Source organism: Zootoca vivipara, chromosome 1, assembly GCF_965207765.1.
Source record: "Zootoca vivipara chromosome 1, rZooViv2.hap1.1, whole genome shotgun sequence".
NCBI classification, from domain to species: Eukaryota; Metazoa; Chordata; class Lepidosauria; order Squamata; family Lacertidae; genus Zootoca; species Zootoca vivipara.
The window spans coordinates 67,187,572-67,215,341 of NC_142582.1; the positions used below are offsets into that span (position 1 = coordinate 67,187,572).

Below are 27,770 nucleotides of genomic sequence, written 5' to 3' on the forward strand. Positions count from 1 at the left end.
ACTACAATCCAAAAAGTAGTTATTCCAGTGCAATGCTAGATTTGACCATAGGAATTAAAAACCTTTGATAGAGGATAACATTATATACAGAAAAAGAAAAGAAAAAGAAAAAGAAAGGTGTCTTGAGACACCTTAAAGGCTAACAATTTTATTATAACACAAGGTTTCTTGAACTATAGTCCATTTCATGTACAAGGCAGCATGGCTATGATTTTCAGCTGGCAGGAGCTAACAAGTGATGGCTATCACCATCACATCCTGTTTACAAGCTGATCTGCACATCACATGTCCTCTGTTGGAAATATGATACTGAGCTGAATGATCCAGCATATTCATTTTTGTTTCTTGGTGATGACTCAGGTAGATTGATTAGCACCAGTGAGCTCTGCAAATGTAGAAAAATCTTACCTGCAGGTGTCTGCAAATATTGGATTGGCCTATCGGGCAGCCACTATTTGTGCTTGCCACTGTCTCCCCCCAAAGCTTTATGGCAATGAAGAGGGCTTTAGAGTTCTCTAATTTGTGCTGAGATATGGAAAACATGTATTAAAAAGGAGAGAAAGAGACTGCTGCTGTCGCTTAACTTTATAAACTGCTTTACAAGTGAGAGCTAGGGGGAGTCCTTTTTGCCAGAGGAGCAGAGGCATAGAGTCTATGGAGCAGATTTGTAGATACTTGCTTATATTTTCTTTGAGAAGTATGGTAGAAGTACATTACACTACTACCATGAAAATAGCTTTATTTTCACATTTTTCTGTTGCACTGTTTATTTATCCTACTGAGAACATAAAATGTTCCTCTTTTTCTAATATATTTGTCCATTACCCTGGAATGCTGGTACTTTGCATCTATCTATCTATCATCTATCTATCTATCTATCTATCTATCTATCTATCTATCTTAGAGATAAAGATTTGCTCTACTTACCTGGTGAACACAATCCAAGAATTGCAAAAAGACAGGAGCAAATCCACTCCCCTGGCAATTGAGAGTCAAATTACTGCGCTGGCTGAACTTATGACCAAAGGACAGCCATTCTTTTTCCACTAGCATTCTGAAACCTTCAAGTGTTCGATAGAACGGATCACTGAGTAATTGCACGAGAGACACCACCTGGATATCAAATGACATTTGTAATGCATTAGATACAGCACATTAGAAACAATCTAGTATGTTGCAAGAGAAATGTCTGAGCACTGCTGTGGTGCATAGCTTTCCTTGTCTCTTTCCCCCTACCAACTGTTTAGTGTACCTAACTACTTCTGTTGATTGGTCTCACACTTCAAAGATAGAACTGCTGTGCATATGGGCAATGTCAATATTGCTTGTGGAGGTTGGTGATGCAAACCCTGTGTCAACAATCGGATACAGCTTGCCAGAACAGTAAAGAATTGGGAGAGGTGAGGATGAGGCTCAAATAATAAAACAACTTGTCCAACTTTTATCCCAATCACTCTGGAACCACTCCTCTGGTGCACATGGAATACACAAACCAGGAACCCTTGGTTTCATGTTTTATCTAAACCAGGGACTATGGTTTATGGCTCCCAAACAAGCCACAATTGATAACAGATCTTAAGTCATGTTTGCTGATAATAACTACTTAGGGAGCAACAAACTGCAATCCCTGGTTCAGGCACAATAGGTCTATCCTGCTCACACTAGGGGATGAATGAAATCAGAGTACACTGCTTTTTCACATTAAGCCATGATTAACTCAGAAACTATGTTAGATAGTAAGCAACCTGTTGCAATTTTAGAAAAAACAACACAGCCAAAGAGATCTGGACTTACTGTTCATTTCTTCCATGGTTTGTTGCATAGGACTAAAATTACTGCCAGTTTATTTTTACACCAGGCCTTTTCTAAACACCAGAATTATAGGACAAGAGTGATTGCAAGTATGAATGTATGTATGTGAGACAGATCCAGTTCCACACAGAGAGAGACACTACACATCAGTTTCCCATCAGCAAAAAAGTTCATTACTTTCTAAAGGATTAAAGATTCAAGGGATGGGTTTTTTTTTTTAAAAAAAAAGTTGTATAAAAGAAAGCTGTGAAGGGTTTTAAGTCTGAGGCATTCTCTGGTATCTGAAGTTATTAAACAGATATAGTAAATTGGTCAGAGCAAAGTGATCTTTGCTGGCCATTAATATGTTATAGGCTCACCTGTGCTGTGATATCCCAGCCATCTTCCAGACAAACCAAAACTGAAGAACCATTCTCAAGCAACTCCGATATAACCACACCCAACTGCATTATTCTGTGAAGCTATATACAAGAGTGCATATATAAAAGATGAAGAGCATATGTTAGAATGAAGGGTAAATTAGTAAACAAAATGATTTCTGGAATCAAATTATGCTGGTACTCAACAAACTAGTCTTGTAAAAAATGAGTATTAGAAAGACTTATTTTTATATGAATATTATTTGTCTAAAGCTAAAGGCTCGTTTAAGTTTCACTGAGGTCAGAGGTTATAAACAACAGATCAAAGAGGGAGAGTTGGAGAACATGCTATAGTGATGCTTTTTTTACTGGCATCAGAAGTAATGCACAACCCAGCTCTAAGTTTTAGGTTATGGGAAGGATTTTACCCATATTAAATCCAAAGAGGGCTTGTGATTATTCTGTGTCACACTCTACAGCTGCAAAACATGAGTGTATATTCTACATTGGAGTAGGAAAACTTGTGGCCCTCCAGATGTTGTTGCACTGCAATTCCCATCAATCCCAGCTAGCATAACCAATAGTCAGGGATGATGGGAGTTGTGGTCTAACATAATCTGGACGGCCTCAGGTTCTCCACCCCAAATTAGGGGGCAAATGATATACAATACTACTACCAATTGTGTGACTTGCTTTTAAAAAGTAAGCTCCAAACATGGGGTAGGAAGAGATCTGGCATGGGTGGTTGGAGGCATTAATCTTTGCCCATCCATGGGGGTCCTAAATGGGTATTAATTAACTTAATTGCACTAAGAAATTGGTGGAAATGGAAGTTTCCCCCCCTTCAATGTAAATAGCAGATGTGAGACCAATTAGGACCCCTGCAATGGGGAAAGGCTTAAAGCCCCCATTTGCCCCATATCAGGGCCCCAGTCTGGATAAGCTGCCCACCACCCATCTGCAATATACTTTTAAAAAGCCAAATAATGTCTGCTGTAGAAAATCCTGGCTAAAAATATTTAGATGCAGTAGACCATAACTTTTGAAACAAGTGTCTAATCTGTAGAGCACTCAAGCAGAAAATATCCATTTCCGTTCAAGGAGACTTGTGCCAAAGTACTGAATGAATACAATATGGTGGTTAGATCTTTAACTACAAAGGATAACCAACAATAACAGATTCAGCCACATTGTTATTCATGTTTCATCAATTTAAATACTGGAAATTTAAACTGAAATTGCTTTAATAAAAGCAGCAAAAGATTTAAACTGACTTTAAGAGAGAAAGTAAATAATAACTATGTACTACATATTACATGTAGCCATGTAATGCTTCAGTCGTCAAATCTCACATCTGTCACTGTGAACACTGAAATATTATCTGTCTGCATAAGAATAAAGCATATGCTATTTAAAGCAGTTATTGAAGAAAAGACATTTATGACTTCACCAAATCACTTTACCTGTGGGAACCACTCTGATTCTCCGAGCGCTTTAAGGAATGTTATTTCAGAATCTGCAGGAATATTGCTAGGGACACAAGCACTCATGAGCTTTTTAAAACTAGCTTTCACTTGCCGGATGTCACTGAACTCGACCGGAACAAATTCACAATTTAAAGCAAAATCAAGTTTGAAGCTCTGTGGACAAATAAGGTATTTACTTGTGTTATTAATGTGCATTTAAAGTAAAATATTGCTTTATTTTACTTTAACAACTTATTAATAGTGTTACTTTAACATTGAGTGGTTTCCTGCCCTGCTCCCATTTTCATGAGCTGAATGGTTGTTATGCAAACAGCCTGCCACAACAACCCAATCCTCATGAGTCATGACATGTGTTGATTCATTGAATTATGGATGCTATGAATTGTCATTTTTTGTACTTTTTGTATAAACTGAAGGTCTAACTGATCACACTCCTTGCATTTCATTGCCATTTAATCCACCATGTGCAGTTTCCCCCTTTTGTCTACAAAAGCTTATGCCATAAAGTTTCTGTTGCTTTTGGAAGTACGTACATTTGATACATGTTCACAATTCTTAACTCAATGAGCAATAAATGTGTATCTCTTTCAATGGTTTAGGGAGAGAAACTTCTATAGTTGTGATCGTTTAAACAGTCATGCACTCTAAAGATATCCTGCAAACTAGCACACAGTTGTGAACATTTAATGCCTAGTGAAATCAGTAGGGCTTAAACCTGCATAATTCTGTGCTGTGCTGCACCACAGTTACATACAAATCTCCCCTTTAAAAGCAGCCAAGCAAAAATACAAAATTATAACTGGAAAGCATCCATACCCTTAGTTGAGATTTTTCTCCAAATATGTAGAGGGCAGCCTGGCGTTTCAGAAGCCGGTTTTGAAAATATGCACTACTGCTGGTATATGAAGGTGAACCATCTTTCCCTGCTAATCTTGCACCCACATCGAGGAGTGGCATTTGAGTGCTGATAAACCGACTGCTAGAACGAAGACTTGCCCACACACCTTTAGAAAGATTAAAAATAGAATGAAATATTTTGTATTTTCATGGAATTCGGCTATTTTGTAATTCTCCAGTAAGGAATGTGCATTGTTTGAAAAGAAAACATTTGCATCCCAGTTACAATGTTTTTGGATATGTCACACATAATGCACCTGGAAAAAATCTTCCTGCTTTCAATTCTACAATTCTATTCTATGAAGTAATGCATAGCCAAGATCTGTCTAAACTGAGATAATAAACGAAACCATGTCACATTTAACATTAATACAGAACTCTTCCTATGCATTCCGTATGGCTGTCAGGTGGTTGTAGCCATGCTCCTGCCACACTGTTACTGTTCAGTGCAGGTGGGGAAAAGCTGCTGCTAGTGAGCCATGTAGTTAGTTCTCGAGCCCATATAGATGCAGTAATGGCACTGGGAGTGAACCTATGATCTAGGCCAGATGTGTGAAACCTTTTGTGCTCTGTATGTTGCTACATCACTGCTGCCATCAGGCCCATCAAGGGTGGCCAATGGCCTGAGATGATGGGAACTTCAGTTCAGCAACACCTGGAAGGCCAAAGAATCTCCACATTGGATCTAAAAATCCACTTGCTGCTATGCTTGCATATGTTACAATTACAGTGTACAGCTTGACCATGGTGTCAGCCAAACTACAGAGATGCATGATCTAGGCCACAAGAAGCTCTATTCTAGCACCAATCATTCTTTAAGAACTGCAACTGCAGCAACAGACCAATCTTACAGTGCATTGTAATGGGGGCCATTGGCTTATGCATGTAGTACCAAAAATAGTAGTTTGAGTACTCCTGGTGAAATAGGTGCACACTTTGAAAAGCTGATTTTTTACTAAAACAGTAATAATAGGGACATGCCTGCTGATATATCAAAGTCAGTCTGCTTGCTTTAGATGTGAACATAGAGGACACAAACAAAAATGGTTTCTTAGGAAATTGAAGCTGGTAAGCTGCTGTAGTCCCTTCTTTGAAATAAAGCAACACTTCAGCTGGGAGCACATGTTTAATCTGACTTGTTTTCCATATTATTAGTAAAAAATAAACCATGATTTGTTACCCAAGAATCACAGAGCTTACACAGAAAATAAATGTTATTCCTCATTTTTTAAATTAAAAGCCAAAGGATGTCCAGGAGAAAGCAACCCATCCCACTTTTTGCTATCGACAAAGGAGAGCTTGATTATAATTTGCACCACATAAAAGCAACAGTCACAGCTAGTTGAAAAGCACATGCAGACTATAACAGGTACCAGTGATGAGTTACAGCGATTAAAGGGTTTACAGGTCTCTACGTATCACTCCCCAGCTACTATTCCTTGCCACAGAAGTTTTTTATTCAAAAACAACAACAAACCAAAAGTGGCATACAACATGTTTCCTGTTCTCATTTTGAGATCATTGTTTTATCAGTGCTAATAATTATGTCACCAAGGTCTATGTTTATTATCTCTGTAAAACGTTACTAAATAATGATTTTAAAATTCATGTCAGCATGAATTTTTACTCAGTAGATAACAGCATTTCTTTACTCTGTGGCTACTGAGTATCAAAGCTTGGATGATGAGATAATATATTCTTTATAATTTTCTTGCAATGAGTGCAAGGATACTTATGATCTAGAAGTTATTCCATATTATCCTGCAGCAAAGCTGTGACATGGTAACTAAATTGTGTGCCTAAGCAAGTTTACATGGTTTCTCTATACTGATATGCATAATCATGGTGATGGTACAATGTACTATTAGTGCAAAGAATACGGTACCTTGATAGACTCTTCCTGATTTGGAATTTGAATGTGTGAAACATTTATCTCTGTACCCAAGCACTGGCAGATAGCAGTAAGGACAGGAGGAAAAGGAGGAGCAATGGAATGCACATTGCAATGAGACAGTCACAGCAAATTGAACAGGAAAGAAGAAAAAGGTTACTTGTACATTTCTATTTACTTGATTAAAATAAAACAACTGCTTATTATATTTTATTTTAACGGCTAGCGCCAAGGAATCGCCAAAAAGAAAAAGAAAAGAAAAGCAAATCAAGCTAAAATAACTTGGGGAAAAGAATAGGAGGGTGGAAATTCTATATTAAATCATTTACCAAACAGAATAATGTTCATGGCCACTGCAATTAATTGCAGACATGCAAAACAGCCAAAATGATGTGCCATTGTATTATACCAAATGGAAACTTGTCCATTGTGAAAAACATTTTAAAAATATGTGAGATTTGTCAGTTAAAAATGTTTAGCACAACTTATCTCTATTGCCCACTTTGATTGCCCGAAGCATAAATTAATCTAAATGCAGGGCAGACGTCCACATAACCTTACCTAAACAGATCTACATTCCTAAAGCACCATGCAAACCATGTGGTTATTTACAGTCACATTTTTAGCATGCATTATTTTGTTCTTGGGCAGTCCTGTCCAGCAGCACTCATGCACTGTGCGGGAGGGGGAAGACAACATAGTCCTCCCATGGGAATAAGTTACTTAGGCCATTTGGTATAATGGAAATGTAGTTTTAAATAGAAAACCACACTAACAATGACTCCTGCTTTGTTTTACAAACATTTCTTTTCTTGCTTAGATTCCAAATTTTTCGAGAGACATCAAAGAATTTGAGAGAAGCAGGGGACCATTATTCCTGTGGAAACATTCTATTTCACTAACATTACCACTTAATATCTAGATGGCTGGAGGATAAACTGGATGCCAAACATTGTTTCAGATACCTGATTAAGTACCATACCATACTTGACCCAAATAAAAAGGGGAATTAGAAGCAGAAGCCTCTACTTCAAGTAATATGTTCGTACTCCTGCAAAATGAAACTATTTGGTCACTTTTCTGACAGATACAATAAACAATGGACTCTAGTATGCTTGCCAGTACATCCACATTTTACAGAATTCTTGCTTTTATTTGAAAATAATAATAATTCTATTAACTGTAATTATGGAGATAAGGGTAAAAATAAGTAAAAATAAGGCAATGATTGCCAAAAAGACTAAATCTAGGCGGGGGCTTCTATATGGAGTTTCTAATTGTTATAGTTGCAGACTTTCTTTTAAAAATCCAGACAGAATACGTGTAAAAGAATAAGCTGCACTATAAAGTTAAAAATAGTTGTCATCACTTCTGCTGATGCTGAATTGTTGGATTATAATAAATTAGAACTCATATTAGGTCAACGTCAAAAACGTTAGCATATTTAATTAACCTGCACAACTTAACCTGATAATAGTGAACATTAACATTTTTGCTTCCCTGGCTGCAATGTTTTAAAAAAGTTACAGTAAATTATTTTTTTTGTTTATATAGAATGTGACACATGTGTATGAAATGTACACATACAGTACTTATGAATAAAACAGTCAGAAATGAAGTATTCACTGTCTGCATGGACACTCTGGAATGGAAAATATGGGAAACCACAAGCTGTGATATTATGAGGGGGATCCCAGACTGTGTTCAAGTGCACTGCCATAGTGCATTCTTATTTACTCACATCCTAATTCAGTGGTAAAGTACTTCCCTACAGTACTTTGCGAGTGAATAATGTCAGCATGACAGGAGAGGAATAAAAGATTATGCTCTACCGCCTGAGTTATGTTCCCCATAACAGGGTTGAGTTATTATTCTTCCCACCATGTTCATTTCCTGCCACTGTTACATATGATCTGGTTCCCAAGTTATATGACTGCAATGCTGGAAGATCTCTGTGACTGACAATTACTCCTAGATGGAGGCTTCCAGGTTAGAGCAAGCATCCCCAAACTTCGGCCCTCCAGATGTTTTGGACTACAATTCCCATCTTCCCTGACCACTGGTCCTGTAAGCTAGGGATCAAGGAAGTTGTAGGCCAAAACATCTGGAGGGCTGCAGTTTGGGGATGCCTGGGTTAGAGTGTTGCTACTGACTAGCTTCCAAAAGAATTGTGGTACTTTCTTCATAGATTCTTTCTCTGTAGGCATAGTACAAAAACCCTTCTATATTATACCCCCTTTATGCTAAACTAGCTAGCATGCAGATCTAAACCAAGGTTAACCACAGATATGCCGCAGAGAACATGAGTAAAATGTTGGGCTCATATGCTCTCCTAATATTTCCTCCTCCAAAGATTCAGTTTCAAAATAGGTAGGTGAGTGATCTAGGAATCCTAGTTTAAAACAAACAGTAGTTAATTGCTAAACAAACAAACTTTTAATGATGCACTATGAAGTTGGCTTGTTTAGCGACTAGGCTTTGTTCCTAGTTAACATATAACACTTAAGTACAGATTCTTTGAAATGTAAATTAAGTTCTCCTCCTCATGAGAACCTGATGGCTTGCTTAGACTTCTGAAGGTCCACTTATGATTTAGTGTAACATACAAACTGTTTCATAAACTCAAGTAATACACCAATAAGCCTTGCTAATGACCAGTGTAAAACACACCCATGTACTTGTGCACAATCCCACCATGCTTTCTCAATTGTTACTGTCATTTTTCAGTCCAGAACATTAGTCATATTGTGGTCAATAGATGAACCTGCCTTAAATTCAAGAACTCTGGAGTAATTGGGCAATGAAGTGAGCCATTAGACAGACTACTGTCTTCACAATTCAGTGCCTTCCTTACTTTTCCACAGTATACAACAAGTAATACAAAGCATTACAAATTCTACTTTCACTTCATTGCTATGGGTGTATTACAATTTAAAACATAATTTCTATTACTTTCTAAATCTATTAGTTGCTAGAACAATTTTCCAATGAAACCTGTGCAGATAGATTTAACTTCAGATTTAAAGTGTCACTCTTCTAAATACTTAATAGTCCATTTCTGGTTATTCTATATCACCACATTTAAAACTGACAAGCATACTCCTTCAGCTTCTGCATGCGTCACTTTATGCAGAGGAAAAAGTTATTTACACTTAAATACTCTGCCGACTGCACAGCCTCGGTTAAGTGAGAATCTGGACTGGCTGTGATACAATTCAAAGTGATCAATATAGGCTGTGAATGAAGATAATTATTGGTGTTTAATAATTATTGGTGTATAATGGAAAAGTAATTTTTACTTCACCATTACAAGTTTGTTCATACATTATTTTTGTGATACAAGTAACTGAAATAAAGCAATACTCTTCACAATTGTTGAGCTAGCTTATGGAACAATTAGAAGCTACAACTGCCTGAAGCCCAGTAGTATTTATAACTATTATCTGAAGTGGAAACACTGGCCTGGAGATATCCACATGTCATAGAAGTGTGTGTGCACATATTTGCATGGCCATACCAGCTTGTTAAACAGTTGTTGTTGCCGCCGCCGCCTTTGTGATAGGTTCTCTGTGTGTGTAAATGACTGCATAGGCTCAGTTAATTTTCCATCCACAAGTCAGAATTGGTGGCACCCATCATCTGCTAAAGAGCATAGCCCTACTCTAGTGAACATAATTTGCATGCACAGCTCTTGGTGCTGGCTGTAGGAATCCAATCACAAGAACCACATGCATATCCATTTGCATGTGCAGTTTCTATTTCAGCAACGGTGAGCCTGTTCTCAAAAGTGGGTCAGGTGGAGTTTGGTAGACCAGTTGGTAGTATTTGGTTTATACTGAGAAACAGAAGGATAACGCAATAGCAATTCCTCAAATGTTACCATTATTTTCATATTACATCCCCGTGTAGTCTGTGAACTAGTCTTACTAACCTCCTCGGGCAAAGCTATTGGATAGATTTACATCCAACTGTCCTGGCACTACCTGCTTAAACACAGTGGACATTCTTGAAGCCCTCCTTTCAGTGCCTAAAGTCAGTCAAAAAGAATGGAGAGATTAAAAGTACAGTATCATGCAAGATGACATTACCTATTTGTTATCCTGACCTGAGGCCCAAGAGGTATTTTTAAAAATTACACAGAAATGTTCTTTTTATGACTTATATATCTAATTGTTGCTAGTTTACAACATTTAAGAGACATTACACATAATTAAAAAAGTATACATTTGCAGCATCACAGAAGGTTAGGCATGGCTAACACAATCAAAGTATTTTAACAACAAATGAAGCAAGGCATGCACAATTTGGTGATGGTGTTATGTTATGAGAAAAGCCAGAATTTAGATACACTTGATTTCACCAACTGATTAAGCCAAATGGACATACTTGGCAAGTTGCATGCTCCTGTGTCTAAGACAGCAGCTTTTACCTTTGCATGAACCCTATCAGGTTTCATCACATGACAACTGAAATAGAATATTAATGCATTTCTTAATGACTTCATCAAGACCTATCTACAAAAAGCTTATTACATTTTAGTCTCTTTTCTTAAAAAAAACCTATTCCTACGTTTGTTAGAGAATGAAAAGTAATCAATTTCTTCAGCATAAATTTCTAATACTTTGAAATAAGCACTGTACATTTTTCCACCTATATGGAACAGAATTTCATTGATTAACAATTCTTCTTAAGTCAAGTCATTTTACTTTTGAAATTTACCCTGAAAAATTTATATGCAGAAAACACGAAAATTTTATATGCAAAAACCAGACAGGTCATCTACGTGGACAGTGAACCATTCAGATAACGGCACACTGAGAGAATATAGAGATAAAAGTAGGAAACAAAACAAAATAAATAATAACACAGTCAGACTGGTCTTACATTTAGCATAGCTATATAAAAGCATAACATTACCTGGAGACAAAGCAATTGCTGGCCTGACAGTGAGAATATTGCCATTCATTTTACAATGGACAGAAATTGCATTCAGTAAGGCTTGAAGGTATTTTTCTTGTTCTATGCTGTTTGATGATTCTAGTGATGTAGGAGCTATGCAAACAAAGGAGGGAATAAATTATATTGATCCTTTATACAACATATTTCATGTCATTGAAGTGAAAGCATTACTCAGTGTATGCTCTTATTTAGATAGTTGAATATTACTCCTAAGATACAGACATGATAAAGAATGTTGAGAAAATGGTAACTATATTCTAGTATTAAAAATAAAACCCAACAAATAAAATTTGATTAAACTATTGATCACCAACCTACCTCCAAGTATCAATGGGAAGTACAAATTACCCTTCTATGATCACAAGTATATTATATAAAGAATAAATTCCAGTGGCAATAATTTTGATTTCAGAATATCAGGATACCATCACTCTCCCATTAAAGCAGGCCTGCTCGCACGTCATGGTGAGCCAAACTATGACTTACCAGGACCACATTAATGTGCATGTTCCTGGAGAGGAGTCTGCGGCTGCTTTGTTTCTTGTTTTTTTTTTTTGCTGTCTCTAAAAAGCTTATTCTGGACGTTTACTTACCATGCCCCCATGTATAGTTTCCTGTATGGCTATGGAGACAATTTCTTTCCTTTTCACATATAAAAACATGTCTGCTCACATTAATAAGGATAACATGCCTATGATGAACATCACTTTTGCTATGCTGAAAGCTACTCCCCAAATACTTCCTGGGTATAGCTCATTAATAGGCTTGCAAAAATACAGGCAAAGACTGAGTCTAGTGGGTGGAACTAAATTTCTGAAGAGAGGAACAGGTTTGCTTACTTCATGAAAATACCCTTCTTTTTACAGTCATCCTCTTATGAGGCTCTCACCCATTTTATTTTTCCACAACTAGTTTTGTTCTTAGAGGCAGACCCCTTTTAGCCCAGACCCCTTTTACACTTGTTTCCTTCCCCATTCCTATTCTCCCTTTTTAAAACTTTGCCTCTTTCCCAGTCCCCCTTCTCCCACCCTCCTGCGAGCCCACTCATTGAGTCCCCCCCCCCAAACAGTGTAGAGAACGGGATAGTCTTTATTTGTGCATAATTCTGTTTATGTAACCACCAAACTTTGGACTACACATGATGTGATTTTAGTACAGTGGTTTTCTATTGGGGTGAAGCCAAAGTTCTACCTCTGCTTTATGTTTTATTTTTGCAAATTGCTCAACTCTTGTAGTTAAGCTTAAGGAGTAATGTAATCTAGTATTTTAAAATACTGAAAGTAGATATCAGTACACACCCACACAAACTTGCACAGCTATGCTTTGTAGATTTATTTGCTGAGCCACTGTGGAAAATTCATTTATTGTGTGTATGTATTTTACTTACAAACTCGCACAAAGTAGTATGCCATTCATAGGATTATGCTGAAGTATTTAAGCCATGAACATCTATCCTCATCATGAACTCTTGAATGATTCACTGCTTATGTAACTTGTGCATAACTATGAATTATTCTATCCACTGTCCTCTTCAGAAATTCCATAGGGCAAGTTGTTCAGGCAGGCCAGCAACACCAATGTTTATCTCAGGAATAAGCCCTTTCCCTCCTTTCCAAATTAGATGAACTCTGAGGTTCATCTCCACATTGGCTCTGTGCCTTACAAAGGCGGAACAGGAATTTTGTACCCCAGGGGAATGCCAGATGAGGCTGCAGCATGCCTCCACCCCTCAGATTCTAGTGAATGAAAAGCATTCTGTATGCTTCTTACCGGAGTGATACTAAAGAGCAGCCTTCCCCAACCTAGAGCTCTTTTGGTGCTTTAGATTACAGCTACAATTATTCTTGAGCACCGGCCATGGCTGATGGGAGCTGGAGTACAAAATATCTGAAGGGCACCAGGGTGGGGTGGCACATAATTCCATGACAACATGGTGAAATGGAGAGTACAGGCCATCATAAATAAGACTGCTGTAGGACTGAACTTCCATGCTATTCTCTTGTTTGATAAACATTTTAGTGAAAGTCTATGACTTCTAGTATCTTCTTCCTGATGGTGGTTTCTCTAAGACACTTCAGAAGGAAGTTCACAAGAATGCATAAGCAATTCAACCCATCATTCATTCCATTATGCTCCTAAGTATTATTATTTCAATTATCAGCCCCAATGCAAATATTTACGATGTTTCAGAGAGAAGGGTAGAAATACAGTAAGAGATGGCCCTGTATTTATAATGGTTTGTGTCCAATGTAGCACTAAGTAACTCCCCCCTTTCACAGTGTGACTCATAAATCTTTCTAGAAGTTATACCACCCTCTAGAGCAGATCTGAACAAAGCATGGGGTGTACATTGGGGGAGGAAATCCTGTTGCACAAGTGGAAATCCTCACTGAAGACCCAAATGAGTTGAATACTGCCCTATATGTTAAAATTCCATGGCTGGCATCTACTATGATACCATGGGGCATTATTTTGAGAAGATAAGAACTAGAAAAACATAGTAAAAAGCAGACTGCGTAAACCAGGCATCCCCAAACTGCGGCCCTCCAGATGTTTTGGCCTACAACTCCCATGATCCCTAGCTAAGAGGACCAGTGGTCAGGGATGATGGGAATTGTAGTCCAAAACATCTGGAGGGCCGAAGTTTGGGGATGCCTGGCGTAAACTTATATTGAAGACACTTCTTTCCCACAAAATATCCTGGGAGTGAAACATGCACTCACCTGATGTTTGTGTATTTTGAGATTTGAAAAGGCCAACAACTCCTTTGCCATGAAAGCCACCAGCTCGAAGCAGAAGTGTGCTGGTTTTTGAGTTTTTCCAACAGACTACTGGCAAGCGATTGTGCCTGTAACAGCGAGCTACTCTCTGCAGGCTGCTGTCCTGCACACACTGAGGTACCACCAGTAGCCCTGGATAGCTAAATCAATAAGAAAGGGGGGGATTTGATTAGGAATACTTCTTACTTATTCCAAATGTTTCAGTTAATCAGATACTGTGTGAATTCAAAATCATTTTAGCAAAGTTTGCATTTCTAAATCTAGCTCCAGTTCTACCCACTTGAGCTATCACCAATGATTCAGAAGAAGAGGGGAGTAACAATATTAAAACAGAGCATCCAACTACCCTTTATAATTTTATTGATTGCATTGTCAAAATGAATAATTTTCTTTGCTACATCATTTAGGGATATAATTAAAGAACATTATTTTTGAAATGTTTAAGACACATTATTTTGTTTCCCAGCATAAAAAGGTCTCTTTTGCCTGCCCCATCACTAACAGAGACAAAACCTTCACCTATAAATATTAATGCCTTCCTTCCCAGTTGTGGTATTCCCTCCTGTGAGGGATCCTTTTAAAAAGGAATTAAAACATTTCTGTCCTATGAGGCCTTTGAGTTGTTTCAATTCTCTTTTTTATATTGACTCTTCCTGGTTTTATGCTTATTATTATTATTATTATTATTATTATTATTATTATTATTATTATAGTGTTGCTTTTATTATTTTACAGTGAGGTAGGCCACTATGGAGCTGAACTGTAAAAATTGGCATAGATAACATCAGAATTTATCAAGTTCTATATTAAATTTATTTTTGTATTTACAGCTTGCATTTAAAGTATAGTATGATAGCATCTTACACACATTTACTGTAACTTGTGTGATTTCAACTATACACAGATGGAAGCAGGCTGGTTGAAACTCCAAGTTAAATCTAAGCAAGGTGGAGAGCTTAAAAGGTCTTCTTGCACCAGGTCTGCCATCTGCCATCCTGTGAAATCTCACACGAGAGCTGGTGCACTGAGCAGACATTGCACCTCAAGCAAGACAGAGAGCTCATTATGCGCTGGATAACCCAATATTGTGAGGACATCAGAGTTCTCGCACAACCATCTCTAGCCTCTAAGTTTGTGCACTGAGCAGGTTTGGGTTACCCAGTGTGAAAAGAGCTTTTAAGCTCTCCACTTTGCTTGCTGAGAAAGGCTTGCACGGCACACAGGCTCTGGGCGTATGGGGGATTCTCTCTCCTGCTCACCTGTTAGCCATTGAGTGGAGCCAAGGGTTTGGGTATAGATGATTTTCATGTATACAAGGAACTCTTGGAACTAAACCTCCCACAATATGCAATTGTACTGTACACAAATTAATTCAAATAACTAATATTTTATCCCAGCACATGAAGTGGTTTACTTATTATTTTCTTCCTTAATCATTTTATCGATGGTGGATACAAACAGTTGATATGGTTTTTGATGAGGCTTGATAGTAAAGCCAAACACAGGGGTTGCCAGGTTACTGTTTCTCCCTCTCCCTCTTATCCTACAAGCTTTGCTGCTATCACCCTGAGCATCTCTGCCTAGCCAGAGCCAAGAAAGACGCCCTTCCAACTTTTGGAGGGCTTGATGGTTTATATTTGGGTGCCTTAGCCAAGCAGCAGCTGCCAAACAGCCCACAGCCTTCTTCTCAATCTTAGAGCTGAGCGAGAGGGCAGAGATTGCAGCACAACTGCCAGAAAGAAGGCTTTTATCATTCATCATGCTTACCAGAGGAAGATGGCACACCTGCCATGGTAAGTGAAAATGAGGAAGCCTGCGGATACTTTCCGACAACATAAATTGTTCGCAGCACAATTTAACACGTTATTATATTACATTTTAAGATTAAGTTATTAAATAGTTCCTTTGAAAGCAGCAAGGGGATCACTACAGCAACACAGAAAGAAACAACATGGTACATTTCATACTTGTCCTAGACTGATTGTTTATAGGCACTTACTTTTTATGAGCAAGAATGTTTAGATGCTCTAATATAACACACTAAACACTGCCAGTACTTTGGCTCTGACAAGGAACCAACTCTGGCTTGCATCAAAATCCATTTAAACAGCTCTGAAATGATAGTACGCAAACTGTTGGTTATATAATTTATTTTAAAAATAGAGCAAGTTAACAAAGAAAAGCAGCTGCTTCAGATTCTACTCCAACCCTGACCGAAAGAGAAAAGATTCCAGGGACTCCGGATGTTTTTAAATAAGGTGAATTTGAACACGTGTCTAATGTCATTTATATAAAAGATGATTAAAATTACATTTCTAATCTATATGAATATTTCCTGGTTTTGAGAAATACACAGTATGGTCTTGCATATGACATTAAGGAAAGTGAAGCTCTTATGAAATTTTCTGAACAATAAATTCCCAGGGCTGACTGCAAAATTCATTTGACACCCCCCACTCGTAAGAAAAGTGAAGGGAAAATGCACTATAAATTGTAGAATAGAAATTGTTTGATGCAACCTCATATAACTTTCCTTCTTTGATTCATTCAAGTCAGAAAGAGTGCTCAATACACAGTTGATGTCATGTAACCCCCCTGCAAACCTTGTGTAAACAAAATCTATGAATGCTCAATAAATAGGCTGTTTATAGAAACCTGAAAGAACAACGTCTCGGGCTCCAGAGTAGGGGTCAGCAAACTTTTTCAGGGGTCATTCCATTGTCCCTCAGACTATATTTTTTTGGGGAAAGGGATGTCCCACAAATGCCCAGAGATGCATTTTAAATAAAAGCACATTCTACTCATGTAAAAACACCAGGCAGGCCCCACAAATAACCCAGGGATGCATTTTAAATAAAAGGACACATTCTACTCATGTAAAAACATGCTGAGTCCCGGACGTCCATGGGCCAGATTTAGAAGGCGATTGGGCTGGATCTGGCCCCCAGGCCTTAGTTTGCCTACCCATGCTCCAGAGCCTTAAAAAACACATCTGTCCAACTTTTGTTACTGATGAACACTGCTAGCCCCTTGAAGCACATGTGGGCTTTAAAGCCTTGTGGATGGGAAATTCTGGGTCTCTAAAAGGCTGTCAAAGGGGCTGGGTAGACACTGGCAACTGTAGAAAGGTAGTGGCTTGCTGACTGGTAACACCCCACCCTCCAAACCCTCCCCAACTCATGAACATATTTCACAATTCTATACAAACTTACAAATGTGTATATGTATTTTAAGGTGAACCAACTATATAACTATTCTATACCTCAACAGGCAAACAGACCACCTAGAGCAAAATAGCAATAAATAAAATAAAATAAAATAGCAGAATAGCATTTTATATTCAACAATGAAAACACCAAATGATAAACCAAATGCTTTTACTAGCTACCTGCAGGATTGGCACAATTTCTGTTTCCTGCAAATTCCATTTTCTTAGGGGCAGAAGCATATTGCTTCCATGCAGAACAGCTTTTTGAGGAGAATCCAGAATCTGGTCTTGCTAATTGGTGGGGATGAGCCTCTGGCTCATCATTTTGACAAGTAAGTCAATCAACTTGAGAGCAATTTAATTGCTACAATAACTGTTTCAGTTCTAGCTGAAGTGTCCAGTGTTGTGGGATCAATTTTAGCTTGTACAGCCTGATGATATAGATGAGGTACTTGCAGGGCTGTGTCCAACTATGTGCCCTCTGGATCGCTGCCCATTGTGACTGGTGAAATTCTGCTGGGGGGGGGGTCTTGAATGGATGGGTCAAGGGTGTGCTCAATGCTTCGTTGCATGATGGTGGAAGTGATTTCCACCCTAAAGGAGATGATGGTGCAGCCACTACTGAAAAAGTAGGCACTGGATCCAATCAATTGTTAACAACTATTACCCAGTTGCAAATATTTATTGGGGTGGGGTGGGGTGGATAATTGAGAGGATTGTGGCAGAACTGCAGACATTATTGGATGAGACTGATTATCTGCATCCATTCCACTCTGGGTTCAGGCCATGGTTCAGGCTTGTATTGGTATCCTTCTGGACCAACTCTGTGGATGGATATAGGTGGCACTTTGTTATAGTGGCTCTGTTCCACCTTACAGGGTCATGTCCAGAGATTAGCATAGGGTGAGTGCTCTTCAGCTTTCTGGTATTTACACTTCGGAGTGCCATGGTGCACCATTTTGTCTCCAATACTAATCAGCACTTATATGAAGTCATTAGGAGTTTGTTCCACCTCAAATCACTGAGATTGGGGCTCAGAACCAGAGATTGTTATCAGGGGAGGAAGGTGTAGTTTGGCTAAAAGAACCTTGAAGGCTAATAGGGAGAAGTCATGGCATGTAAAATAAAATAAAATAAATACTGTGTTGGATTATTATTTCATCTAGCTAACTATTGTGTACACTGACAGGAGTGTTTGCCAGCCCTGCTTGTAGATGCCAGGGCAAAGCAAGAGCTACAACCCTTCACTTCTAGAATTAATAATATTTCCCACAAACAAGGCTTTGTAATATTTGTCAAAACGCAATGCCATTTGGAATGTATTTTATGGGTCATGGTTTTAATAATTACAACAAGAAAGCTGGCTCACCTTCTGCAAAGAGAATACATCCTGTTCAAGGCCGTTATTCGAAAGTACTCTGTTTTTGAGCGAGAAGAGCTATTACTGATAGTTCCCAATCCCAAGCGTTGATAATCTCTAAAACAAGCTCTTTCCACTAGCTGCTCCATAGTTGATTTCTCTGATGCTTTCAAAGTAGCACTAGTGTGCATTTCACTGTCATCTGAAACTAAAGTTGTATTGTTTTACTATCTTAATATTTAGTGAAGCAAGCACACTGTAGAGTGCAATACATTAGCTGAATTCAGATATTTACAGAAAAGCCCCTCTAAAGTCTTCTTACCTGATAGATCATCCTCCTCATTCCACCCAGGACGATTCACTCTTTCTTCTACAATTGTCCCCGTTTTCTTCTTTAGTAGGTACTGTCGGCCAATTGTCATCTTCCCTGCACGTTTTGCTCCTTTTACAATTGTTTTTGAAAGAGTGCTACAATTTAGAAAAGAACCAAAATAGCTGTATTGTGGTTGAAAGAGGAAAACTGGACATTATTCCTTCTAGAAACTTCCTCTCCTACAGCCACTAGAGAAATGTGTGGAATATATACAAAGTATAGATGTGATCCCATGCCTTCTAATGAATATTGTACATGAAAGGGTTTTTTGTTGCAGCATGTTCCTAATCTTTGTACTTCACAAATAATCAGAGGCATATTTTCATGATGCAGTTCCCTCTCTCACCAACAGGAAGATTTGGTGAGGTGATTTGGGAGCAAGAAATACAGAAAATCCCACCTTAATGATCGTAATGTTGCACATTATAATTATGATGCAATTTTCATTAGAATTCTCACATATATTGCAGCATCTCCTTTACTGAATCATGCTATAAGCGTGATTTTAAAACCTCTTAAATACAACTCTACTGCAGAACCCTCTTTGAAACTAATAATGTAGAACAGTATTTAAAAGAAAGAAGCAAACATACAAAAAGGGACCATTCCTTACCGAAAGGAAGTGTTCTTTTCTTTTTGCTTTGGTAAGATTATCTGAGGTGCAGTCTGACCAGCTGCAAAAGCAAAAGTGCTAAAGATGGACTGGGGGTAGCGAAACTTCATTAGCTGTTTCTTAAATATCTCTACAACTTCAGGGCCCACTTCTTCATCAAAAGCTACCTTAATCAGCTATGTATAAAAAAGATGCAATGAATTAAAAATAAAAGGTAAAATAAAATATAAGAAATATAAAACCAAGTTTCTAAAATATTATGAAATATCATTATAAAATATTATTACTGATTTATGAAGCAATTTATATAAACTTTATGGTTAATTAAATCATTTTTGTAATGCATTGCTTACAAATTAGAAAAGACAAAAGAAAATGTTTAAGATCAAAGAAAATCATACTGGAGTAATAGGGAAGTTTTTAATGTTGGAGGTTTTAATCTGTTTTTAATCTGTTGGGAGCCACCCAGAGTGGCTGGGGAAACCCAGCTGGATGGGTGGGGTATAAATAATAAAAAGTTGTTGTTGTTGTTCCAACACACTGTATGTATTTTTTTTTTTAAAAAAAAAACAAGACTATGTGGAATGGTAGAAGTTGAAGGTGTTATTTTGGTTTGTCTCATGAATAACAAAGAGAAGAAAATACAAGCATTAAAATGAGGCAGAAGATTTCTATGCTATTTTGCTTGAAAAGCAATTAAGATTAATCAGTGTCACATTTATGTTGAACAGACACAACAATTGGGCAAAATGACAAAGTATTTTCCATAATATTGTCCCACTGTCTGCAAGCCTGTCCATCTTCTCTTGAAATGCTTTGGAAATATGGGCAGAGTAAATGCCATCAGAAAGCTAAGACAGAGTGGAGGATAATAGAGTATGTTTGGGGAACCTGGAACAGGACCCTACCAAATGCCCCTTCCTACAGAAGCTGCATATGAGACTGGCACTGTGTCCCCTGGCCTATTTGCATGGTGCTTCAATACTAAGGGAAGGCAAAAACTGCCATGCTTAAAAGGCCTGGAAATAAATAGGCAATACTGAAAGGGGGCAAGCAGAAGTCAGGAACAGTAACTCATGGCCCCACAGAACTATGGCCCAGGTTTATGGATACAATTCCATATATACTTTTACTCTTTGATGGGCATTTTGCTTGAGTTCTCTACTGTACTATGAACAAGGCACGAGCAACCTATTTTTAAATGAAGGCGATGGCACTGTATTAATTTATGAAAATGACATCCAATGTTGCACAAGAAATTGTCCAGATCGTGACTTTGCTAAGAAAGCCTACTCTACATTTCTGTCATAAATTTCAGGCAGCTGCATTGAGTGACAAAGATTAAAATAGTGTTCATGGCACACCTGCCTAGAGTACCTAGACCCGGGGTCACCAAACATGGTGCCCTCAGATATCTGCCTTGCACTGGTGCTGTGGGGGGAGTGTGCTTGCTTTTTTTGTATCTGTGTTTTATTTGTTTTTGGGTTTGTGATTTGTTTGCTGCAGTGGGAGAATTCTGAGCATCACCAGTTTTCTTCTGGAAAATGAGTATTTTGTGGTGCCAACATCAGTTGCTTATTTTTCCCTTAAAAGGAATGCTCCTAGGAAAAATAATTATAGTTGTAATGGTTTCCATTTTTTTAAACTCTTTTCAGTTTAATTAATTAATACTCTACCTTTCTATACAAGATGTCCAGGGTAGTTAACAATAATAAACCCTTAAAACCTTCATTAAACTAACGGGGCTTATTTTAAAGAATAAACATGACAACAACAACAACAACAACGGCTGCCTCCATTTTTTAAAAAAATTGTGCTTGATTGTGGCCTTTGTATGCAGACTTTCTTAGTGGAATGAATTCAGGGACATGAGAGTTGATTTATTTTGGAATTGGTGATATTTGTGAATATAACATGCAAAAGGAAGTAAGAGTGTTAAAAAACAACAACCAACTATAAACTTTAAACAACTTTATTTTACCTGAAACACAGCAGAGGTAATTTGTAGCCCTTCCTGCATGCTTTGTTGAAGCTGGTTCTGGATGGTAATTTTCTTCTCCTTAGTTATTGAGGCAATGGGAACGCTCCGAATAACAGTTTGTTCTCCCACTAAGAATATTAGTGGGAGAATGTTAGTGGGAATATCAGAGGAGCACTGCGTTACGGTTCAAGTTATCAGAGCTGTTCATATTTTACATACCCTACTCAATATGTACAATCAATCTTACACAGATGCAAGAAAGATGCATCAAACTCAAAGCCATAATCAAAGCTGGAACGTCTATCAAAATATTGAGCTCATTTCATGAAGGACATGCTAAAGAGCCTATCAGTTCCAAAAAAAGGAACATGTACTTCCTTAGTCATCTGACCAAACTGAATCAATTGATTTATTTCATTGACATTAACATTAAAAAACAAACAAACCAACATGATGCCTTGTAACATCTATTCCTTCAGTTACACCAGACTACATTAAAATGTAGGTCACATTAAAATGTAGGTCCATGGGGTCACGACTAAACGACAACACATTAAAATGTATTATGACAGATATTCAGCACGTAAGTAAATAAGTCCTACTGTGTTTAGTGAAGCTTACACTCAAGAAATGTGTTTAGGATTGCTTAATTGAGATCGCTCAATTGCAATTTCAGCAACTTGGCTATCTTCATGAGAAAGATGAATTTAGAAAAGTTGTACATGATGGGATGGCAAGCATAGCTCTAAAGTTTACAGTTTTACAACAAAAGGGAAAATTTGTTTCGTGGGGCACTTTTGGTTGTGTGGAAAGAGCCATTTATATTAAAGTGTTAACATCTGACAACACTTTTATACATGAATTCCAAACATTATAAATGGCATATCTAGTGTATCACTGTCATATCAATTATGCAAAGTCAGTATAATATCAGATTTGTCACCTGCTGCTGATACAAAAGTTGCTGACCCTCAACCTGGCATTTGTTGGCTAGTGTCATAAGTCTTAGGTTCAAGCCACCACTATGGTAATGAAAACTAAGTCTGTTATTTTGAATGTATGCATTATCCCAATAAATACGCGTGCACTAAAGAAGTGATGCATCAAATGACAAAATATTTGATGCATTGCTCCTACTACATATCTATTTTCTGCAGCCTGTAGAATTAATTGGAACACACTGATTTATTTTTATGTAACCCACAGAGATTTCAAAGTAGAATTCTTATCCTCAAAAAGCTACAGTTACAATTTTCACCAAACAAATAAGATAATTGTTAAATAAATGCTATTTTTTCATCAGCCCAAGATAGCATTTGTTCTCATGACATTTTAAAATACTGTACTTTTATTAATTTCTGCTCTTTTAATAAAGTGAAGGATTATATAGATTCAAATTACTGAAAGAGTTGTTGCATAAATCAGTTCACTAATTTCACTAATTTAACTTACACTCATGTCAAACTAGATAAACACTGCCACATAAAAACCACAGAACTAGCCAGGCATATGATAAATGAACTGTAATTCAGAACTTAACTTAGAACTGCTACAAATGCAAGCAAAAAACACTGATTGACAACTTTCTCAGTTTAAACATGTAACACCAACTTCTAGATCCTGTATATAAGAACACAAGCAGGGCCTGCTAGATGAGGCCAATGGCCACATCTAGTCCAGCTAACTGATCTCACAGTGGCCAACTAGATGCCTATGGGCATGAGTATAACAGCACTCTCCCCACTTTTAATTCCCAGGAACTGGAATTTAGAGACTTACTGCCTCTAACAGCAGAGCAGAACATAGCTACTGTGCTAGTAGCCAATGATAATAAAGGCCATGTACTCAATATTTCTGCCTGCACAAGATGAAGTTTCCATAAAATTTGTGCATATCTGCCACCATCCAACCATCTATCTATCTATCTATCTATCTATCTATCTATCTATCTATCCATCCATCTACTTTTATTGATGTGAGTGATCCAGGTAATCCCTGAGTAGTTGCTCTTGTCTTTTTAACATGTTTGTCCTACTCAGAGTAGATCCATTAAAATAATGAACATGATTAATTTAGGTCCATTAATTTCAATGGGTCTATTCTGAGTATAATGAAGATAGCTCTAACCTATAACCAGGACCTTCACATGTCACACTATACCATAGTTTAGGATAATGTGCATCAGCTGGAATGAGCCCAAGCAAGCCTTTGGCTCCTGGCAGGCCGACCTCAACAGCATTTACTTGCACTTAATCTCAGATTGTCACTGCTTGTGAACAAAGGACTAAAAAGTCTGATTCATAGCCCAAAGTTTGAAGTTGGCATGTTTTGAAATTGACGTGTTTGCTATAAACAATAATCTCTGGTTCACATGCTATGAAAACCTGAGAAATGCTGCCTAATTCCATTTCTAGGTGCAAGGGAGGAGGAGAGGTCTAGGAGGTCTGGATTAGCCCAGATAACATAGATTATGCATGCTGTACATGCTCTACTGTGACATGCAATCTAGGCCACAGTATGAGCATGAGAATGAAGGATATGACTACAGTACATCACTTCCAAGTCCAGAAATGCATAATTAACAGCTGAGGACATGGAAATAGCTTCTGACTGATCTCCTGGATCACATTTTTTGTTTGTTCATAAAAAGCCAGGCACCCCCAAACTTTGGCCCTCCAGATGTTTTGGACTACAATTCCCATCATCCCTGACCACTGGTCCTGTTAGCTAGGGATCATGGGAGTTGTAGGCCCAAACATCTGGAGGGCCGCAGTTTGGGGATGTCAGATATAAGCACATCTATCCATCCATCCATGCCTATGCTCCACATATACCGGTATGTCTTTATGCATGCAGAGGCAAACTTGGCCCTCCAGATGTTTTGAGATTATAATTCCCATCATCCCTGACTACTGGTCGTGTTAGCTAGGGATGATGTAGTCCTTAAACATCTGGAGGGCCAAGTTTGCCTAGGCCTGTCTTTATATCTATGCTCCAGACAGTTCAATAAAACTTTTTATGAAGCCTATCATATCACAGTCCTATCCATGCATTCAAAAGAAAGGAGGACTTAAACTGAGAAGCAGGCTTGTGCATGCTGCCTCCAAGTTCCCTCCATGTGCCGAGTGTCCCCACTCCACCCTAAGTCTTTCCAAGTTCAGCAGGAGGGTTTGAAGGGGGCTTTTAAGTGCATACGGCAGATAATACAATCACAGGAAGGCTTGTAAATGTGTCCTGCTGAATGTGCCTAAATGTCCCCCTTCAGATCTAGACCATGTGATAAGTTGGGCTGCAGTGAGTGCACCTGACACGTATGTTCACCCCAGTTTAAGCCCTTACATGTTCTTTTGAACACATGAATAAGGCTTACGAGAACAATGATAATAATTTGTTATTTTATTAGATATGCAGATTACAGAAATTTACACTGACCAAAAGGTTGAATTATAGCTACTGATCCTATTCTGGCACATTTGTTTTAAGTGACTTAAATGGACTGCGGGTTAGCTTCAAATGTGTTCTGAAGTAAAAAGTTATTTTGACATTCATAAAGAAGACCATACCTAGTTGATCATGAGGTGTGCCTTTAAAAATAACTCTGTACGTAGTAAGGAACAAAGCTCCTTCTGCAGGGAGAATGTGAGGGCCTCCAAGCAATCCTCCAGTTGCCTCCTCTCGGCCATCAGGATCCAGAAGCACACGGAGACCTTCACACACAAACTCTTCCCCTGGTAGCAAAGCTGGTCGTAGAATCTTGGGCTGAGCCCAAAGACAAGATTTATATATATACAAATTGTGTAACACATAGTACACTACAGGTGTCAAACTAAAAAGGATTGAGCTGGAATTACAGCTAGTTTGTAAAAGACAGGTTATTGTAAAAATGGGTGTATTTTGTAGAAAAGAAACTTAACAAAGAGCCCTAGTCCAACACACTAACCACTATACTATACTAACAATCACATTGTTAGCATTTATAGAAGGGATAAGGTGTGCCAGCTGGGTAGATAGTCACTTATCTGGTCTCCCTAGGGCTTTCCTGCACTCTTTCAGATCTCTTATCACCATTCATGGTCAGAAACATCCCTCTGCCACTGTGCTTACCAGGCAGACTGGATCTCAGCTAGGATAAGAGTAAGAACTGAGTAAAATAAGTTCCGTCTTTTTAGAAAAATGACAAAGATAGGTTGGAGCAGGGGTGGGGAATCTCTGGTTCTCCAGATGTTGTTGGATTCCCAACTCCCAACATTGCCTACTTAGCATAGCCAATGGTCGGGGAGTGATGGGAGTTGCAGTTCAACAACGCAGGAGGGGCACAGGTTCCAAGGGTCTGGGTTAGAATTTCTGCCTCTTCAGTCCAAAAGGGAAAGCATTATTTGCTTAGATGCTGTTTGACTTTGGGAAAGGGAGTGGGTCGATAAAGAATAGATCTTAAATCAACAATGGACATGCAACAGCAGCTTATTTTGATTCAGAGGTTTGGCTGATCCTTTTTCTCTAGTTCATATTTCACAAAACTATAGCCAAGCTGCTTATTTGTTGAATTTTTCATATTTTTCAGCATCCTTTTAAATGTTCCAAATATCTCCTCAATTTAACGCGCCCCCCCATGACCAAACTTGCCATATACCTAAAATGTAAAGAGGGTAAACACAGTCCAAAATACTTGCCTTCTGAATTGGTGGCAACCTTCTACTTTCTCGATGAACAGCCTCCAGAGTCTCAATGTGCATTGCTACAATTCCTGGGAGCAAACACCACCGCAAATGAGCAAAACATAGCAAGAAGAAAACAAACTAAAATAATTCTACCCTTCTAAAAACTGCTTTCAGAAAGCCCAAAATAGGGCTCTCACATGATTATGTGGACACTGACAGACTAAAATTAGAAGTGCAAACCCTTATTGTCAACTGAAAATAACACACACAAAGAAGCTCTTTTCAAAAATATCTTCTCTCAGACAGTGCAAAATATCTCCCTCTCAAAATATTTCAAGACTTCAGCAAAGCTCTTCATACCTGGTATCATACAATGAAGACTCCTGATGTGATCCTGTGTAACTCCACTTTCTGTACAAACCTTGTCTATGAACCTAGTAATGAAGCGTATGACAGCATTGGCAATGTCATTGTTCTCAGAATCCTCAAAACCACTTTCAGTATCATAACTCTCAGCAACACTGCCTGCAATGCTACAAAAGTAATTCCAATCAGTTAAATCTACATTGGAGCAAAATAAAAACCACTCTATTTGAAAATAATGTGGTTGTCCCGATTACACACCTATTTGTGACAATGCTATTGCTTCCACTCTCCCAGTCTCCCATTGCTGAAGTTCTTAGGAGTTTGTTTTTACTGGTGTCCAGTGGCACCAGCAGGTATACCATGAGGTTAGCAAAATGAATTGCCTGACTGAAAACCATACTTTCTTCACTTTGTACTAGTTGCTGTTGAGTCTCTTTACTAAGTGTTGGCCACAGACGCATCTGCTCAGCAGCCAAGTCCATGGCAGTCTTTTCTTGGGCCTGGGCATCAGAATTCTTCTCCTAGGGGAGAAAATGGTTAGACAGTAGTATATTATACTGTAGCTTTAAATTATTTCTGTTCTTTTGGAATGGGGACAAAGGCTGCCTATCAACTATAATGAGGGGAAGAGAACCTTTGCTGAAGAACCAAACAGAAGACAAACATAGCTGCCAAGTTATCCCTTTTTTAAAGGGATTTTCCCTTATGCTGAATAGGCTTCCTCGCGAGAAAAGGGAAAACTTGGCAGCTATGAAGACAAAACACTGCAAAGAATAACAATTCATGAACCACAATGCAGGGAGGTCAGCTGATTTGGTACTGAAGTTGTAGTTTTCTTGCTCATGGGGAATTATGCCTCCATCCACGTCCTGCCCTCAAGTTGTGCTACTGGATACTAAGAGACAGCAGAACATTATAGAAAGGCTTCTCTACTGGTTGATGTCTTAAGATGCACTTTGCTTTTTGCATCTACATTGCTCAGGGGTGGGGCAAAACCTGGATCTGCCTGCAAAAAACATTCAGTTT

At 38.2% G+C, this 27,770-nt stretch overlaps 1 protein-coding gene across 6 annotated transcripts in view; it reads right to left on the reverse strand.

The window, feature by feature from the left end:
- Nucleotides 1-27,770, reverse strand: part of SBF2 (SET binding factor 2) — a 221,315-nt gene that overhangs the window by 15,738 nt on the left and 177,807 nt on the right. For 5 of the 6 annotated variants that reach the window (XR_015949328.1, XM_088667287.1, XM_035119296.3 and 2 more), the window contains 15 exons: nt 27,003-27,265; nt 26,739-26,911; nt 26,391-26,464; nt 25,284-25,479; nt 21,721-21,848; nt 19,740-19,915; nt 19,076-19,221; nt 18,763-18,961; nt 14,129-14,325; nt 11,364-11,498; nt 10,378-10,473; nt 4,475-4,662; nt 3,635-3,811; nt 2,172-2,273; nt 928-1,113 (listed from right to left, as the gene is read on the reverse strand). Coding sequence is in view for 5 of the 6 variants with exons in the window: in XM_088667287.1 (XP_088523413.1) it covers nt 928-1,113; nt 2,172-2,273; nt 3,635-3,811; nt 4,475-4,662; nt 10,378-10,473; nt 11,364-11,498; nt 14,129-14,325; nt 18,763-18,961; nt 19,076-19,221; nt 19,740-19,915; nt 21,721-21,848; nt 25,284-25,479; nt 26,391-26,464; nt 26,739-26,911; nt 27,003-27,265 (2,436 nt within the window). In the remaining variant the exon portion in view is untranslated. The remainder of the gene's footprint in view (nt 1-927; nt 1,114-2,171; nt 2,274-3,634; nt 3,812-4,474; nt 4,663-10,377; nt 10,474-11,363; nt 11,499-14,128; nt 14,326-18,762; nt 18,962-19,075; nt 19,222-19,739; nt 19,916-21,720; nt 21,849-25,283; nt 25,480-26,390; nt 26,465-26,738; nt 26,912-27,002; nt 27,266-27,770) is intronic. The other variant, XM_035119305.3, reaches the window with a different exon arrangement.